This window comes from Rissa tridactyla, chromosome 1, assembly GCF_028500815.1.
Source record: "Rissa tridactyla isolate bRisTri1 chromosome 1, bRisTri1.patW.cur.20221130, whole genome shotgun sequence".
NCBI classification, from domain to species: domain Eukaryota; kingdom Metazoa; phylum Chordata; class Aves; order Charadriiformes; family Laridae; genus Rissa; species Rissa tridactyla.
In genome coordinates, this window is record NC_071466.1 from 196,858,946 (window position 1) to 196,876,744 (window position 17,799).

At 39.8% G+C, this 17,799-nt stretch overlaps 1 protein-coding gene across 6 annotated transcripts in view; it reads left to right on the top strand.

Annotated features, from left to right (window-relative positions):
* The window catches only part of PLXNB2 (plexin B2), a 260,101-nt gene that overhangs the window by 226,484 nt on the left and 15,818 nt on the right, over positions 1-17,799 (top strand). For all 6 annotated transcript variants that reach the window (XM_054217236.1, XM_054213852.1, XM_054215554.1 and 3 more), the window contains 13 exons: positions 533-700; positions 2,324-2,432; positions 4,177-4,404; positions 4,879-5,055; positions 5,518-5,657; positions 6,707-6,807; positions 9,054-9,283; positions 10,283-10,464; positions 11,240-11,306; positions 11,419-11,565; positions 14,863-15,019; positions 16,016-16,116; positions 17,020-17,104. In XM_054217236.1, the coding sequence (XP_054073211.1) occupies positions 533-700; positions 2,324-2,432; positions 4,177-4,404; positions 4,879-5,055; positions 5,518-5,657; positions 6,707-6,807; positions 9,054-9,283; positions 10,283-10,464; positions 11,240-11,306; positions 11,419-11,565; positions 14,863-15,019; positions 16,016-16,116; positions 17,020-17,104 (1,892 nt within the window). The remainder of the gene's footprint in view (positions 1-532; positions 701-2,323; positions 2,433-4,176; positions 4,405-4,878; positions 5,056-5,517; positions 5,658-6,706; positions 6,808-9,053; positions 9,284-10,282; positions 10,465-11,239; positions 11,307-11,418; positions 11,566-14,862; positions 15,020-16,015; positions 16,117-17,019; positions 17,105-17,799) is intronic.

A 17,799-nucleotide genomic window follows, 5' to 3' on the forward strand; every position in this document is an offset into this window, starting at 1 on the left:
GCAATGGAGCTCTGCACGTAACATTCAGACAGAAACTCACTCAGAGGCTCCAGCTGGAAGAAGCAGCTGTAAAAACAACCGAAATGGGAGAACTGAGATATCCAAAGATTATTTCCAGTTTCGGCTTTCTCCGCTTGACTGGTGGCTCCAAACCCACCCATGGTTTCACTCGGCATCTCCTCAGTGGTTCCATATAAAATCTTAATCTTTTGGTGCCACTTGGCTTGTTCCTCTCCCTTCTTTTTCCTTTTATTAATTGCTGCCCTTCTCTTCCCCCCAAAAAAGGAACTACACAAAGTGTGCTAACGTTGCACTGTTCTTGTCTTTCTACACTGTTCCTTTTCATATCCTACATCTTTTTTAAAGACCCTAAGTGATCTGAAGAAAGTGTTGTCTCCTCTTGTAACTACTCCGTGCCTGGCAAAAATACAGCTCTTTTTTTGTTGCTTCTGGGGTTCTACTGCAAAGAATATAAATCACCGCAACGTTAATAACTGAAGCTGTTTCCTCTTCTTTTTCTTCTCCAACCTAGCACTGAATTTGGAGAGAAGATTGTTTGCATTACAGGACCTAATAGCAAGGTTGAAGATGTTAAAGTCACAATGGACTATGGGGGCACTGAAATTATTGTACCAGGGCAATTTTCATACCGTGAGAATCCAACTGTCACCAAGTTCCTGCCTGTAAATAGCTTCAGCAGGTAACGAAATGTTTGTCATAACTTCATTTATAATTGGGTTAAAATATGCATAATAGGTAGTAAATCTGTTACATACAGAACTGTTTGAAATAAAAACTCCTGTACTCTAACCATGCACACATTTAGATACATAGAGTTTGTGATCTTTCTTAACCGCAGCTGGGGATTGAAAGTATTCTGTTTACCTCCAAACTTTAATCCCCACTTCAAAGATAAATCCGGAAACCAGAAAAGGTAATGAGTTTCTTTTAAATGAAGATGTCTCAAAGAAGGAGATTTGAAGTATTTCAGCATGATGCCAGACAACGTGATCCTTGTGTTACTTACAAATTCTTATCCTGTAAGGATAACCTGTATAAAAGGTTTGTAATGGAAAGGTTTCTAACAGTTCTTCTGTGCAGCTTTTAATAAGTATGCTGGAAACAGAAAAGTTATGGCTTGACATCTGTTTGTCCCATGAGGAAAAAAAGTATTTTCTTAGGAAATCTAGATCAGGGTTCAGTAGTGCTTTTAAAAGGTATGCTGTCTTCTGTGGTGGTTCTCACTAACACCCCATCTGCTAGCTGTTCCTTCTGGAAAAAAGCTCACCTACCAGTAACTGTGAAACCAAAGAAATGTATGCCACTCGTATATCTGTATCAATATGGCAAATCCTCTGTATAAAAGTCCTTGTAGCATACCTCTGGTTTTGAAAGTCATTCTGTGACCGATCCAGGGAAAAACTTGTGACCTTGATTCTACGTTGGTCTGTGCTGTTCCCTAATATTCTGGTCTTTCTGCTTAGTGGGGTACGGTTGGCAGAGGGACATCCTGATGTTTCCACTTTCTTTCAGTAAAAAGAAGTGTAACGTCCTGACCTTACAAATAGAATATTAAAATAAAATTGGCCGTGACTTCTCTTGGAGAAATTTGTACCTGCTTCCTTGAATACTGAGTTGTCACTTATGTAAAATAGGATTTGCTTTTAATATTTGATTTTGATTTTTGGTTTGGGTGTTTTTGGGGCCTGGAGGGCTTTTTTTGGTAGATCAGCAGTGATTTACCACAGGGGATTTAAAGGACTTCTTTTTTCCCTCTGTATAAACTGAAGCATACTTTAATGGATTGCTTTGAGGATTGCTATCCCTCTAAATCCATGTTACTTCAGTGACTTTAATTCCCACTGGCAACTTGCATGCATTCTTCTTCTTATGCGAATGCATTATTTTTTAAACAATGTGTTGCGAGTGAAAGGGAATAGAGAAGCCAGGTCCCTACAGACCGGTGGAAAATGCACTGTCACCTTTGTCTCTGTGTGTGTGGTAGGTGGAGTGATTTTAACAAAAACACGGGAGAATTAAAGCACACAAAGATAGGCATCAATGAAAAGCCACAAATAACAAACCAAGCAATTTGTTCTTTCTTTATTCTGCTGTTTTAAAATGAGTTCGAAGTTGGCATTGCTGCTTTTAAATCCTGTGGTCATCAATAGCTTTAACAGAAGTCCCTTGAGTAGGATATCTAATTGTCATATAGGGATTGCATGGCTCTTTTCAGTGGAAGTAGTACTAGTGCAGGATAAAGCAGTCCATAGCTGTGGTTGTTTGCCAATGACTTGACTTCTTTTTTAATTCTGCCTTTCAGTGGAGGGAGGAATATTACAGTGACCGGAACCGGTTTTGAGCTCATCCAGAGTTTCTCGTTGGTGGTGTATGCAGAGCGTCCAGAAGCAGCCAAAACGAATCTCAAAAGGGTAATTTTCTTTCTTTCCCCTGAAAGGCATCACACTGGATGTATAACATATAATCTGTTCAAAAAATGCATTTAAGTTTGCCCACTGGACTTCACTGGGCTTGGAGTGGAATAAAGTTTGAACAGGTTTCTGAGTCTGTTCAGGGTTTCCGTGGAACAAGAGCCTACTCCTACCATCTCGGCTTGCGTTCACTTGTACCTTGCAAACTTCTGCTTTTAAATTATTTACATTCAATGTGATTAAGGATAGAAGAATTCAGCTTCAAGTGGTAAAGTGGATATATTTCAGAATTTGAAAGTGTTTATTTTTTCTTTATCTTTCTCCTTCTTCTCCCCCTGCAGGCTTTAGAGATTTGCCTGAAACAGACAAATCCAGACAATGCTGAGTACTCAGCTTTGCACAGTCAGTGCCTTTTATTTTCTCACACCTCAGTGAACCAAGTCTTCTTTTCTTTCTTGCTTCATGCATCTTCCACCTATAGCATGTTCACATAAAGTTATAAAAAATAATGTTTGAAAAAAAACCACGAACCCACCCTGCCTCTCACGTTAAAAAGAACTGACATTACCAATAGTCTCAATTTCCCATTCTGCTAATGAAGATCACAATTTAATGCAGTGATTGAGGACTTAAAAATGTTCTTCCAGTAATAACGTTACAAGACTTTTTCTAAGGCTGCCTGTTAAATTTAAGACTGTCTTGTGGTCCATATAGAGTTGGTAATTTGTATGTTTTGTATTATATGCATGATTCAAATGAGTATGAGTATGCCAAAGGCAGCTGGATTTGGGTCCATCAAAATCCTGTCCTTTAAGAACTTTAAGAGGAAAACCACCTATGTTTCTGAGGCCATAAACTGAAAAATGTGATTATCTTGATAACCTTAACTCCCAGGACAATCTTAAAGTCTATTTAGCATTCTTGGCAGTGTTTATCAACATTTCTTACCCCTTGCCTTTTTGTGTGCTCAGCATCTTCTCAGCACGTTAGCTTCAGTCAGCATTACGTACAGCACACATTCTTGGTTAAGACTAGAAATTTTTCTAATATTTGTTTTGCTTCCACTTACATGGCAATATCAGAAATGTGGGGGAGAAGCTGTCAAATTGCATTTCTCAAAGTGAAAAACTGAGGTGGTGAGAGAAGAAATGTTGAGGGTTCCTATTAGTGTTGTTGGCTGTGGCTGATATTACTGAATCACTGAAGGAGTTTCTAGGAAAAAACATTTGTGTAATTGGGGGTGGAGGACAGGTTAACTGAGTTGTTACTTTGAGTACTTGATTGAAAATTGGTCAATTTTATTCCAAAATTTTACTTAGTAATTGTATTGAATTTCAGTGAAGTATTTTGCAGAGCCAGTAGAAGAGAATCTACCTGAGATACTGAATGATACAGAAAATGATATGGGTTAAAGCTGCCATGTTAATCTCTTAATCTTAGAGCAGTTTAATGATATCAGCCCAGTGTGGTCCAGAGCCACAGAATTTGGAGGCAATGGAAACTGATCTGTAGCCTAAGTTTTTTCTGCAGGCAGCTGCTACAACATAATGAATCAACAATTGATTCATCAACAAATTTGTTTCATTTTCTTTTCAGAAAATACCTCATACTATGTTATTTCTGCTGTATGGAGAGGATATAAATCCAGTGGTTTTCTTTCTACAGTCTGAAGTTATCAGCAGTTACGTACAGGAATGAGTCAAACTCTAAAATGTGCATGTTCTTCTTGTCTTGTTTCTTACAGTTTGATGGAAAGCTTGTTACAAGACTCAATGAAACCACAGTGGTTTTTTCTTCCCCACCAATACTGGAAGACCCAGAAAACTATAACATTACCACTATTATTCTAATGGATCATTATCAATTGGTTGTAAAAAATGAAAGCCACTCCTTTGCCTATGTTGCAGACCCAACCTTTGAAAACTTCACAGATGGCATCAAAAAACAAGTCAACAAACTTATTAATGCAAAGGTAAACTTGTCAAGAGATGGTGGTTGCTCATTTTGTCCTTGAAGCATGTATGGAATTTTTCCTTCCTTTCTCAAACCCTTAACAGCTGTTTGATACCATACCCAAAATGCTTGGTAGAGTGCCTTACCTCTGGCTAGATGATGAATATTGTCAGCCCGTCCTTTCCTCCCCCCTCCCTCTCTCAGAGATTGTAGCTCTCTTTTTAGCCATACTTTGGGTTTCCTGATGGTGACCCCTTCTGCTGAGCCTGACACTTGGAAATGTCCTCTGCCACAGAGCTCCCAAGGAGTGGAGGGGACATCTCTTCTCACACCAGGAAGGAAAGGAGAGGAATTGCATAATTCCCAGCGGCTCTGCTCTTCTCTACACCACAGTGTGAATCACATCTACTGCTCAAAATGATCCAAATGGAAATTTGACTTCTTGTCTCCTGAGACTTTGTGATGGTGACTTAGCCTTGTATTTCCTGTCTAGGGCAGTAACCTGAACAAAGCCATGACGATAGATGAGGCCCAGGCTTTTGTGGGTGATGAGCCTTGTAACATAAAAACACTAACTGAAACGGACTTATATTGTGAGCCACCAGAAGTACAGCCTCAACCAAAGAAACGGCAGAAGAGAGATACCATCAATAACCTTCCTGAATTCATTGTAGGTTACCTTTTCAATAGTATTTGATATCATGTGTAAGTGACATGGATGCCGTGCTCCTTAATTGAAGTAATTTGTTCTCCAAAGTTGTTGTAGTACCATGAAGAAACTCCTTGCAGTTCTGTCTTCCTGCAGCTTCTGCCTGCTGTCTAGAAGATGTCACACGTAAACAGCAGTCCCAAGCTGCCAAATGCCTTCTACCTTCGTTACACAGGAATTTAAAGTTGTAGCTAGACAGGCTGGGGATTTTTATTCCTCTGCTAAGCAAAGTAAAATTACTTCATGGAATAAAGTGCTAGTGACCTAAATTCAGTATAAAATATTCAGAAATGTTTCCTTTGTTTGGCGCTTCGAGCCAGAAATTCACTTAGTGAGAATTACTAAGAATTTAGAGCGCAACTGAGAAGCGAACCACTGTCCATTTGCACTTTTTGAAACAAATGTCTGTGCTTATCTAATTAGGTGAAATTTGGACTCCGAGAATGGATCCTCGGAAGGGTGGAATATGATACACGTGTGAGTGACATCCCACTGAATCTTATTTTGCCACTGGTACTTATCCCTATGATAGCAATCATCATCACTTCTGTCATCTGTTACAGGTAAGTTTCTTTAATTAGGTGGTTTTGCTGTCCTAAAGCTTTCGAAGTACTACCTGGTTGTTTTCAGCGCAGTCTACAGAAATGATCTTCATGCTTCTTATGAGCTGCAGAGTTAAGAAAGGCAGTTACAGCTGGAAATATGCATGAGCACCAATTTATTCTTCTCACGCACACTGAATTCCTTGGTGTCAGTCAACCCAGTCCGTCTTTTATACATAAGCACAACAATTGGTCCCAGGCTTGCCGAGTGCACAATTGTAGACTGAGTTGCACACATACATTCTTGAAATGGCAGCTAAAGTGCCTCCTGTGAAGGAGATAACTTATTCTGCACGCATATACATCAGCATTTATGCTGCCTCAGTCAGCACTGTAGGTCTGAACTGGATGGATTTGGCTAAGGGGGCATTTTGGCCTTTCCAGCTGAGATAAGTGTTAGCCCACACACAAATTTCATGATTAAGGGTGAAACTCATGCTTCACAAAAGGCCAGAACAGTGTCTGTATTTCACTTAAGACCTACTTAGCCCAATTGTAAGGTTAGTAATGAGGGCCTCATACTGTCCCTCAGGAGGTGGCAGGTTTCACTCTTATGGTGCATATCAATATAGCCGAAGCAATGCTGAAGTATGTGCTGTACAGCACTGATGTTCTCGTGGGCCTCCTGCAACCTTCCCTGAACATCCCAGACACGCTCCTGCGTGGCTCAGAGCCAGGGCAGGACACGTTGCAAGCAATCTTTGGTCAGTGCATACAAATTGAAGTTTCTGCACTTGATACGTGACTGTAAGCGTTTGTAGCTACTGCTTACTGGATGTACAATCGCTGGGCCAAGTGTGCTTTGAAGCAGCAGGCCCATGGTGGTGCCAGGTTGATTTACACCTAATGAAGGTTTGGTCCACCGTTGCTGTTTTCCTCCTGCATGTAAAAAGAAATCAAACCCAGGAAAATGTCCTCCAGTCCTTTGGCTTCCTACTCAGAGCTGTTGCAAATGATACGCTTTTGCAGTTTGTAACCTTTTTTTTAACTCTTACCTCTATTCCATAAAGACGCAAGAGCCAACAAGCAGAACGAGAGTATGAAAAAATTAAATCTCAACTTGAAGGCCTGGAGGAGAGTGTCAGAGACCGGTGCAAGAAGGAATTCACAGGTATGACAGATATTTGCACCCCTGTGGGTCCTCTGGAGCAATCGGAAGATGGGCTAGAGCAATGGTGCTATCCTGCTAAAACTGTCTTCCGGGAACAAATAATTAGTAGATCTTAGTAGTCTTGATTACTGACGTTGACATACAGCACATATTTTGCTGTTATATATGAAAGCCGTAAATAAAATAGGGAGCAGAGGCTGTTAAATTAAATGGACAGTTTTAGTCTAAAGGAAGCACAGAGTTAGCAATTGGGAAATAGAAACTAGTTGAGATTGGGGCTACTTACCACCATTAATGTGAGTGGCCATTGATAAGGAGGAAAGGACGTTTTATAGTGAGTACCCGTGGACTTAATATTCAGTTCAGTGGCTGTACGTGCCAAGGATGCACATTAAAAACTGTTTTCAGAGCTGCTAAATTTATTTGCAGCAATCAGCATACAAAGGGATAATTTGGCAAGCTCGCAGGAAAGAAATAGCATTTTGCCCTGTTTATCGTGGGAAAACCTTAAGCTTGATTTGAGGAGCTAGCTAATTGTTCTGTGTAAATACAGAGGCATCATCCCAGGGAAGGCAGCGGGAGGTGTGAAGGCTCAGCATTTCTACGTGTCGAACCACTCATTGCAACGCTTAAATTAGGCATCCGAGTGCAAACATTGCAAATATTGGCCTAAATGATTACCATGAAATGTTACCTCATTATCTGAGTTATACTTGCTGTTGGGTCATGTTGAAATAATGCCTACTAAAAAAAAAAAACCATGTGTTTTATTTCTAAAGAGAAATAGATTCTTTCATGTTGACAGTGGCTAAAAAGCAGGATTGAATTAAACAGCAATTTGAGGTTAGAGTTTGAAATTAATTTTAGAATCTCAGGGTACCTCAAAGATTTTGGCCATGCTGGAAGCCTCTCCCAGTCTTGTTTTCCTGGCATTTCTGGGACAGGATTTCCTTTTCTTGTATCAGCTTGCTTTCTCTGCAAAACTGACTCCTTCCAGGTTCTGGACACAACCCAGAAGCAAATCTTTGAATTCAGAACTATTCCCAGATGGGCTTTATTTCAAACTGCATTTTGAACTGAGAGGATCAATCAAGGTCATCAGCCCTCCCTCTCACCACCTCTCCCATGCAACTTCATATCCATTTCTGAAAGGAGAAGATGCCTTTCTTTTGCTGACACTCCTAGTAGGGGGCTACAGGCTGCTGCTGCTTGTTGGGTTGAAGGTTTCCTCTCTGCTCCACCAAGCACAAACACTGGGGAAGCAGAATGCACATCCAAGGAGTAACCCAGCTCCTAAACTGCATCCGCCTTGGCTGACAGTGAAATGAAACACCGAATCCAAAACACATTCTGGATCCATACTGTGAAACTGTAATGTCAACGGCACAAAGTGCAGACAGTCTAAAATACATGGGACCAAAGATAGCCACAGAAAGGGGCATGAGGGAGGAAGTACAAATACCGCAAAGTCGGAAACCGCAAGATGCTTTCTGCCTCAGCTTTGCCGAATGCCGTAAAACAAAGGGGGAAATGAACGAAGAAGAGCAATAAAATTGCTGAGACAATAGGTCACTAGATTAATTAACATGGTATTCTAGTCAATCAGCAATATTGGGTAATTGGAAAGCCTTCAGCTAGAATAGCTGCTCCAAAGGATGATTCCCTAATTGTTGTCCCTTTTAAGAACTTCAGAGCTTTTGAGTCCCACAGAAATGTTTCCATCAATTTCAATGAACCATTTAACCTTCTTCCTTCCTGCCATCCCCTTCCTTCCAATTAAATTAGTGTGCTTAACACTTTAAACCTTTCTTTCCTTGATTGCTATGTGTTTTTAAAAAGAACTTCTATTATTACATGGACTCAGAGGGAATAGAGTGTGCACTGAAAAAAAAAAAAAAAGAAAAAGAGAAACTAATATTGTGGTGTCTTCTTTTTGGCTCTGTGTTATAATCCCACATTCGTATGTATGAACTTACACAGATGTCTGCTAAGACCCTCTTTCAGAGAGGGAGTGACAAGGAAACCATCTGTGCTAAAGGCAGTTATTCTCATGTCACCATAGGATTAGCTGTGGTCGAAGTTAACAGGATAATTGGTAAAAATAGCAAAAGAAAATGTGAGATGAAATAGTTTTCAGTGCTATGTTACTTTTTCTCCATTACAAGGTACCCAAAGAGATTGTGTTGCTTAAAAAAGCTGCAGGGTTTTTTTTTAAATCAACCGTTAAACTGTATTGCGTATTCCAGATCTAATGATAGAGATGGAGGATCAGACAAATGATATCAATGAAGCTGGAATTCCGGTACTGGACTACAAAACCTACACGGACAGAGTCTTCTTCTTGCCCTCCAAAGATGGAGAGAAAGACGTGATGATTACAGGGAAGCTGGATATTCCAGAGGCCAGGCGTCAGACCGTGGAGCAGGCTTTGAACCAGTTCTCCAACCTCCTTAATAGCAAATCATTTCTCATTAACGTGAGTATTGAAGTAGATTGGCCTCGTCCCTTATCTAGGCATACCTGTGTGTGCAAGACAGTAGATTTGCAAGCACAACGGAAGCAAAATTATTAAGAATAAGTGATTTTCATACAGTTCTGGTTCCACAGTAGCCAATGCAGATCTGTGGCATCGCAGCCAGAGATTCCTGGTGGGGCAGGGAGGCATGATCATGTTTCTGTGCCAGGTCACGTAGTACAGAGTTAGTCAACACTGCAGTGGCTGTAGGAAAACAAATATTACCTGATCTGGCATAAAAACTGCTGCTACAAGTTTGGTTTAGCCTATTAAGAAACATGATCAGGGAATGCCGATTCCATCCTGGTTTATCACAGGAGTCACCTGCGGACAGCCATCTGCTGGGTCTCTGTCCCAGAGAGGCAGAGGCTCCTCAAGTGGCCTATTCATCAAGCCTGATGAGTGCTCAGAGCAGCTCGGAAGAGACTTCTAATTGCTCACTCTCAAAAACTGAGCTGATTGTCAGGCACCTAAATATAGATTTAGGCTTCTAACTTTTTCTCCTTTTTTAAATGAGGCTCCAGTGCTGAGCTAGTTAATGGTAGCGTTACAGTTTATGGCAGATGAGAGCGCGTTCCCAGGTGTACTTAGATTACTGTCTTTGTAATTTGATGTGAAAGGACTGGGAATTTGAGGGAGAGGGTAGTTGATTTTCTCTTTCAAAAAATTGTCACAGAACACCTTTTTTCATTTAATTAAAGCATCCTTTTTAGATAACTCTTCTGTTAAAATATCTAAGCATTCCTTGGGTTAGTCTAATACACTCTTTGTGTATCCAAAACCAAATTATAGATAACATTTACTTATAAGGAGTTTTTTCAAACTTCCGAAAACTTTTCCATTCTGTGCTTAGGAGATTAATGTTAAAATAATATTGCTTGTCTTCTTAGTGCAGACAAGTGTTGAGGTTCTTCAGAATTCTGTCATCTGACTTGATTTTACATTTGTTTTTTGTTTCAGTTTATTCACACGCTGGAAAACCAAAGGGAGTTCTCTGCTCGAGCTAAAGTGTATTTTGCATCCTTACTGACAGTTGCTTTACATGGAAAACTAGAATATTATACTGACATCATGAGGACGCTGTTCTTAGAACTGATGGAGCAGTATGTTGTGGCCAAAAACCCAAAGCTGATGCTAAGAAGGTTTGAATGATTGACATATTTTCTGTAGTTCTCTGCTTTCCTGCAAATGTATTTCTTTTGCGATGTGACTGTATTAAAATGCCAACTATTCGTGAAAGTCAGAAATAGCCTGTCCCAAGCGTATGAGGAAGACAAGCTCACCAGGAATAGCTGTAGAAGGCCCAGACAGGGCTGTTGGCAACAGAATTCCTTATTCAAATACTGTAGTTTAGAATCTGCATCAAGATTACTGGAACATCAGCCTTACTTCAAAACACAATACCAAACATTTCATTTACTTTTTAATCTAATTTTATTCCAAATGATCTAGCATTTATACCACACATCATCTCCGTAACGCGCATACATAATCAGCTTGCAGCGTGCATTCAGTGAGGGCTTGCTCTAGTGTTTTTAACCCTGTTGTTATCCCAAATAAATTACAAAAGACCTTGCTCTGTGTATGTTGTAGCTTTGTAATCTGTAGGTTATTTCCCAGTAACTGCACAACTGGGTTAATTTTTTAGCTCTTACAGCGTAGACCCCATTTAAGATTCTGCATAAAGGATGTGTGCTTTTCAGTAATGAGCTGAAGGTACCCGGGAATGATGAGCAATACAAAGCACTTATCCTACAGCACGTACATGCTCTCAAAACTCTATAGGGAAATCATTGCATTAGGAGAGTGCATGCAGTTAAGCATGTAAAAATATTATATTTCAAGCAAGCAATGTTTTTCTCTAAAACTTTGTCACTAAGTACCCTTACCATACTCGGGGTTGTTGTTTTTTTTCAGATCTGAAACGGTTGTTGAGAGAATGTTGTCTAACTGGATGTCTATTTGTTTATACCAGTACCTCAAGGTAAGAGTTGAAGTCTGTTGCCTGTGGGGTTTTTTTATCAACAATACTTAAACGTGCTACACTGAGTATATCTTTTGGGTTTGCTTTGTCTAATTTCCTTTCCTTTAAACAGGACAATGCCGGGGAGCCTCTTTATAAATTGTTCAAGGCTATCAAACACCAGGTAGAAAAAGGCCCAGTGGATGCTGTACTGAAGAAAGCCAAGTATACGTTGAATGACACAGGCTTACTGGGAGATGATGTAGAGTATACGCAGTTGGTAAGTGGAGCATGATTAATATATTCTAAAATATTTTTTTCTTTTAAAATTAAGTCCTGTCGTGTTAAGTCTGTACACCCTTTTCTGGACTACTGTGATCTGCATAGAAATTCTGGTCATGGCTAGGCCTGTCGATAGTTTGACCAAAGCGAGTCTCCAAGCAGGAAAACAGAATTATAAAGTATCTTCTAAGTGTTAGATCCAAGTCCTGCCACAGTGGAATCCATTTCAATAAATCCCTGTCATAATTTTCAAAGTCTGCCTGAACAGTGGTGGGGGTGTTTGGCTCCTTCCCTTTTCCCATCTAAATTAACTGGCAATTGATTTTTGCAGAATTCTTGCACTAACATTATGCTTGAACTTTGGGTTGTCTTTCTCCCCTGTGATTGCTGCTCGTCAGCATATCAAACGTCAGTTCAGAGATCATTTTATTAGTATACCAGGAGGAGCTCCTCTACAGTCCGGCGAGATGGCTCTGCCATCTCCAAAACACTTTATGAACCAATTTCTGCACTTGTTCCTGTGTGAGTCAAACTCTCCTGAATGTGGGCAGCCCAACTGGTGTTGAAAGGGGTCTATTTCCCTGCAGTGATGAGGGGAAGCTGCCTCTACAGGCAGTTCTGGAGACCCATGTTAGATGCTGTGAGTGGGATGGAGTGGACATCCCTGCCTCAGGAATTCCCCACCACCCCCTGAATCTGATCACCAGTGCCACGGTCCAGTTCTCTTCTGTTAGGAATTCTTCTTTGACTTAATTCTGTTCACTGCAACAAATTTCCATCACTTTCCCAACTAGAGTCCAGCACACAGATTCACTGTCTTTTTAAGAAACTGAAGCAGCCCACTCTTTAGCTGTTTAGGAGCATAAATTCTAGTTTTACTCTTTCTGACAGTCTTGCTGGTTTTCTTGAGGATACAGTGTAATGAATATCAAAGACGCACAGACTGTCCTTCAAAGACCAACACAGGATTTTTTTTCCCCTCTCTGATTTCTCTTTTATTGACATGTTAGGAGCCATTTGTGGTTGTCTCCAACTGAGAAAGACACAGTGACATATCTGCAGTGTGGAAAGAGAAACTTAATAAAAAGCTTTATTAAGTCCTGGTTAAAAAAAAAATCACCGTTTTGTGTATTCTTAAGGGATGCTGATGGGAGGGCTGATGTGAGGAGGTTGCTGTAGGACTTTCACTCACAGAATCACTAGACTGTGACCTAGACTGCCTGGAGGAGAAGGGGGTGCTGGGCCAGAAGAAATGTTTTAAGTTCAATTAATATTTTGGGGATTAGTTGAGTTGTCATCTTCATATCTGAGCTGAACGTGTCACCCATAGAAACCACGCTGACTGGCAATGCTGGTTATATTTTCTCTTGTGTATGGAGAACAAAATTTACTTGCACTGTACGTTGTGTAAGACATAATGGCAATAATTCTTTATTCATTCTGTCTCTTTTCACAAAAAAAGCCAATGCCTGCAATTAAGCTAAATGAATGCAGTGGGAAAGCAGAAAATTTGTGTATGCAATCAGATGTGGGCACAACAAGCATATGAGCTAGATATTAAACATTGTACACTAGCAGTATGTGGTCCAGATTTACAGATTTCCCATCAAACAAAGATTTTACGTGTGTGCATGAATGGAAGATGATGATATATATATATGTATATATATATTTATGGTGAAAGATTATGAAGGGGGTTACTGTTGCTATAAATTATTGGGATCTTTGGCATGATGATGACATTGTTGTGGTAACTGGGAACAGTTAGGGAGCATTTGTGCACCAAGGTAGGTTAAAGCATAAGTTAATTAGTTCACTTCTGCCTGAAAGTGAGACACGGTGGGAAAGTACAGTATAGAGCAGTTGTCTGCTCTCTAATTGTTCTTATTTAAAAGATGAATCTGTTTTGCATCACTGGTTCCACTGACATGCTGCATACTGAACCAGCAGCAAAATCATGTCTAATTACCATAAAGCTAATAGGAAAAGGAAGGTGAAATCTCATGATTAGTTTGAGAGTTCTGTCAAGGGACAGTGCAATCATGTTTAATTTGACTGCCGTATGGTGTAGCTTTTCTTCACTGTTTAAAAATACCAGCCATGCAAGTTTATTCTGAGGTTTGAGATGATAAATTCAGGCATTATGGTTGGCAGGACCGTATGTATCTGAGAGCTGCGATGCTTCAGATGTGCCTGGCCTCCAAAGCTACCTGACTGGCAAAACATCCACGAGGGCTCTGAGCTGTGGTACTGATTCGGCTAGTGAAAGAAAGAGGCTTTTCATAACATCTATTTGGTTTTGGTGTTTGTTTTTTTTTTTCCTTCTGGGGAGGTTTCCTGGACATCATTTTCTCATTTGCTTTTGTCTGTATTAAAACTGACATTTATATAGCAAAGCTACTTTTAAAAAATCACTGTGTATTTAGCAAATTACAGGCTTTCAAGAATCTCTTTAACATTAAAAAAAACCCATGTCAATACTATCAGAAAACAGTAATATTTTAAAACTAGCATAAACTACTAAGATATGTTTCTTGGGGCTATTAGAGTTATTGTGACAACAGTAAGCAGTAAATGAAAGCTTCAAACACCAAAGATGTTGATATAAATGGCTTTTATGTATACATATATATGTGTGTGTGTGCACATATGTGTGTATTTATATATATCTAATGAACAGCTGGTCACAGGAGGTAAAGTTACGGGAGCTGAACAAGCCGCTGCTCATCAGTTGAGCCATGTTAAATCACCATATGTACAGACTGAGTCCGCTCAACTTGAGAAGTAAAACCACAACCGTGAAGACAGCGTAAAGGAAGGCAAAAGCACACAGTATTCTAGGAGTTCAGCAAAGTGCAGCTCAAATGATCATTGGGAACTTGTTAAGTTTGGACACTTCATTACTTGTGCTTTCCTGTGTCCCAGGTTAGCAGGCTCTATGAAAAGTATGTCACTAGTCAGTGGTCCAGCTGCTTTGTGCTTCTGTGTCCCTCTTTACTAAATTCCCAAGACTCACTAATAGCAGCATCTTAGACACGAGTAAATCTGTCCTGCATCTTTTCTCTTTTGTCATAGCGGGAGGAATTAGCTGGAATTTAGGATAGCTGGTTGGCTGCATAACAGCAAAGGATGGCTCAAATAAGCCATACTCCCATTGCAAATACGTGCTGCTGTGCCATAATCATTGCACAGTGAATTTTACACATTGTTTGCATATAAATTGCCCAGAAAAACAGATTCAGGGGTAATTCAGCACTGATTTTCTTAATAACCATGTACATTTGTTTTTTTACAGACAGTAAATGTGTATGTACAAGATGGAGGAACTGACTCCATCCCTGTGAAAGTGCTGAACTGTGACACTATATCACAGGTAAAGGAAAAGATAATAGACCAAGTCTATCGAAATCTGCCGTGTTCTCAGTGGCCAAAAGCTGAGAGCGTAGTTCTTGGTAAGTAGCTACTTGTGATACTATATTGAGCGGGTGGAATGTGTTCTGTGATTTTGTATTTTCCTCAAAAATGTCTATAAAAGCGATTGATTGTTATTTAAAAAAAAAAAAAGTTGAATTCATATTCAGCTGGATGCAAAAATACAGCATTTTGCAGCAGTTTTAATATGCATTAAAAATTAATGCTTTCTTACAGAGTTCTTTTTCCTGACTCTTAAAAGTTTTGTTGTACTGTCATTAGTGTGCAAAGAGCCTGTTAATGACTGTTAGCACAAATGTATTCATGTCTGACAGAGTCAGTATCTCAGGTACTAATTAATGTGATAATGACAGCATGGACAATTAACTGATGGAGAAGTAATGATGCAATTTCAGAAACTGATTCTGATTTTGACTTGCCTTTATGATGCTTATTCAAAAGAATTATGAGTTATAGAAGCTGCACTTTTTGGAGATGATGAGCCACCCAGCCTCTGGAAATCGTCCTCCTTGAAGGCTTTCAAAATTGCTGTTCTCTTCTTGAGAAAAAAAATCAAAAACAAACGTCACTTAAAAGGCCTAACAATCTTATAATAAAAGCTCCAATTAATAATTTTGCAACATCTTCATTACTGCCTTAATCTGACAGTAGAGGATGCAATTCTTGCTCTTCAGAAAATCCTAGTAAATTACATAAAATTGCCTTTCCTATTCCATACAGAAGTCCTCTATTTTGGACTTATAGCAGATCTTATTATATGTATTTATAGTATTCTATGCAAAGGAATTTAACTTTCTGTGGAAAATAATCAGAAGTCGTGTGCATGGTTGGGAATAGTTCGCGCAAACTTCTCTAATAAAGGCCAAACTATTAAGCAATAAAAACCACGCGTGTGCCAAATTACTTCTTTTAATGTTCCACAATGCGTCAGTGGGTCTCTGAAATGAAACATTCTCGGAGTAGTTATTTTTGCACATGGTTAAAAACTGTTTTTTCTTATTTTAATTACCCCTTAGAGTGGCGTCCAGGTTCTACCGCACAGATCCTCTCAGACTTGGATTTAACATCCCAAAGAGATGGCAGATGGAAACGTATCAACACGCTAATGCATTATAATGTAAGGAGGTGTTTCAGAGCAGTTGTTCGCATCTGTTAACTGTTCTCTCGTAATAAATAAAATCTCTATTTGTTTTTAGAGAAACTTCTGTGCTACATAAAGAATAAAAAAAAAACAAACCTCTAGCTCTAGGTTTAGGCAGTAAAAGCTCGGGAGCGTGAAAGGCTAGGTCTGGACATATTGCCTAAACATCTTACCAAAAACACGTCACCTAAATGTCAGCACTTTGGTTTCCTCATCATTGCAGTGTCCAAATCCAAATTCCCCTTTGAACATTCAAAAGCTCCTTTTGCTAGGTCTCGTATTCATCTCTCCTTTTCTCTACCACTTCCTGCCCCTGAGAATTATCTGTGTCCTTGCTCTGCTGCTAAATAGATTTTGGGTTGGTCTGGTTTCTCCAACAGCCCAGTCAGGAGAGCAGATGTTGACATTTTTGTACTGTCTGGTTTAGGTTTTGTACTGTGTGCTCTACCAAGCACTTGCAATCCACTTATCTTCCCTTTGTATGCTATTTATTGCTTTCTGACAACAGATATCCTGATTAGGAAAGACAGAAGTTAGTTTTCCCTCAGAAAACAGACAGGTCTGATTCTTCATGATAAACCCCATTTTTTTACAAAGGTCACCCACACTGGATTGAGGAATCACTGAAGTCTAGGAGTTGCTTCTAGCATTTTTCAGTAATCTTGGAGGAGGTGTTGATGTGATCTCTTATTAAAGGAGGGGGAGGGACCCTGGTCTGAACTGCAGAGCCAGTTGCCCAAGAAGCCTTTGAAGGGCAGCATTAATCATAGGTCCAGATTCCCCACAAAAGATTACAGAAACCACAGTTTAGATGTTATGAAAGAGGTTCAGCAGTGCATACTTCTTTTCAATAACATCCCCGTGTTTGTATTTTTAAAGGTCCGAGATGGTGCCACGCTCATCTTGTCGAAAATGGGAATTTCCCAGCAGCCAGAGGATAATCAGCAAGATGTCCCAGGGGAAAGTAAGTATCTTGGGGCTTCACTACCTCCCAAAATGACTACAAGTCAAAACCCACGCAGAGAGAGTGTCACTGTTGTCTTGATCTTGTTTATCGAGCGTGTCTGTGGAGATAGATATTCCCCACCAGACCCTCTAGAGCTTATTTGTTGTGTGTTACCCGCTGCACACTTGCAGTGGTTTTCTTTGTCCTCGTTATAAAAGCCTTAAATAATGGGGCTTTAACCATAGTTGCTGCGAGTCCATACGCTGGCTTAATAGAAAGCACTCTTGGCAAACATTTCCTTGCATATTTTGTTTCTTAATCCCACTACATCTATAGTCAAACCATATGTTTCATCTTTTCAAAGATTTGTCTCTTTTTCTCCTTCCTTCTTCATTTTCTTACTTTCCTCTCCAAATTTCTTCCACTTTTTATTAGACTGACAATTGAATGCATTGTTCTAGATGAACCCCAGTAGAGACCAGCTCCCATCTCTGTGACATAATGGATCTGATGTAAATTTTTCTATTGCACTTCTTACAACTACGTTGCCTTGCAAACTCATCTCTCTACGTTCATATTTTGTGTCTCCCTCCCATATTGAGTGTCTCCCTCACCCAAAAAACTACCAGCTATGCTAGTTTGGTTTTTCCAGGGTTTGTTGGTTGATTTCGTTCAGTCCATCCATGTTATCTCGCAGTGTTTTCCACAATTCC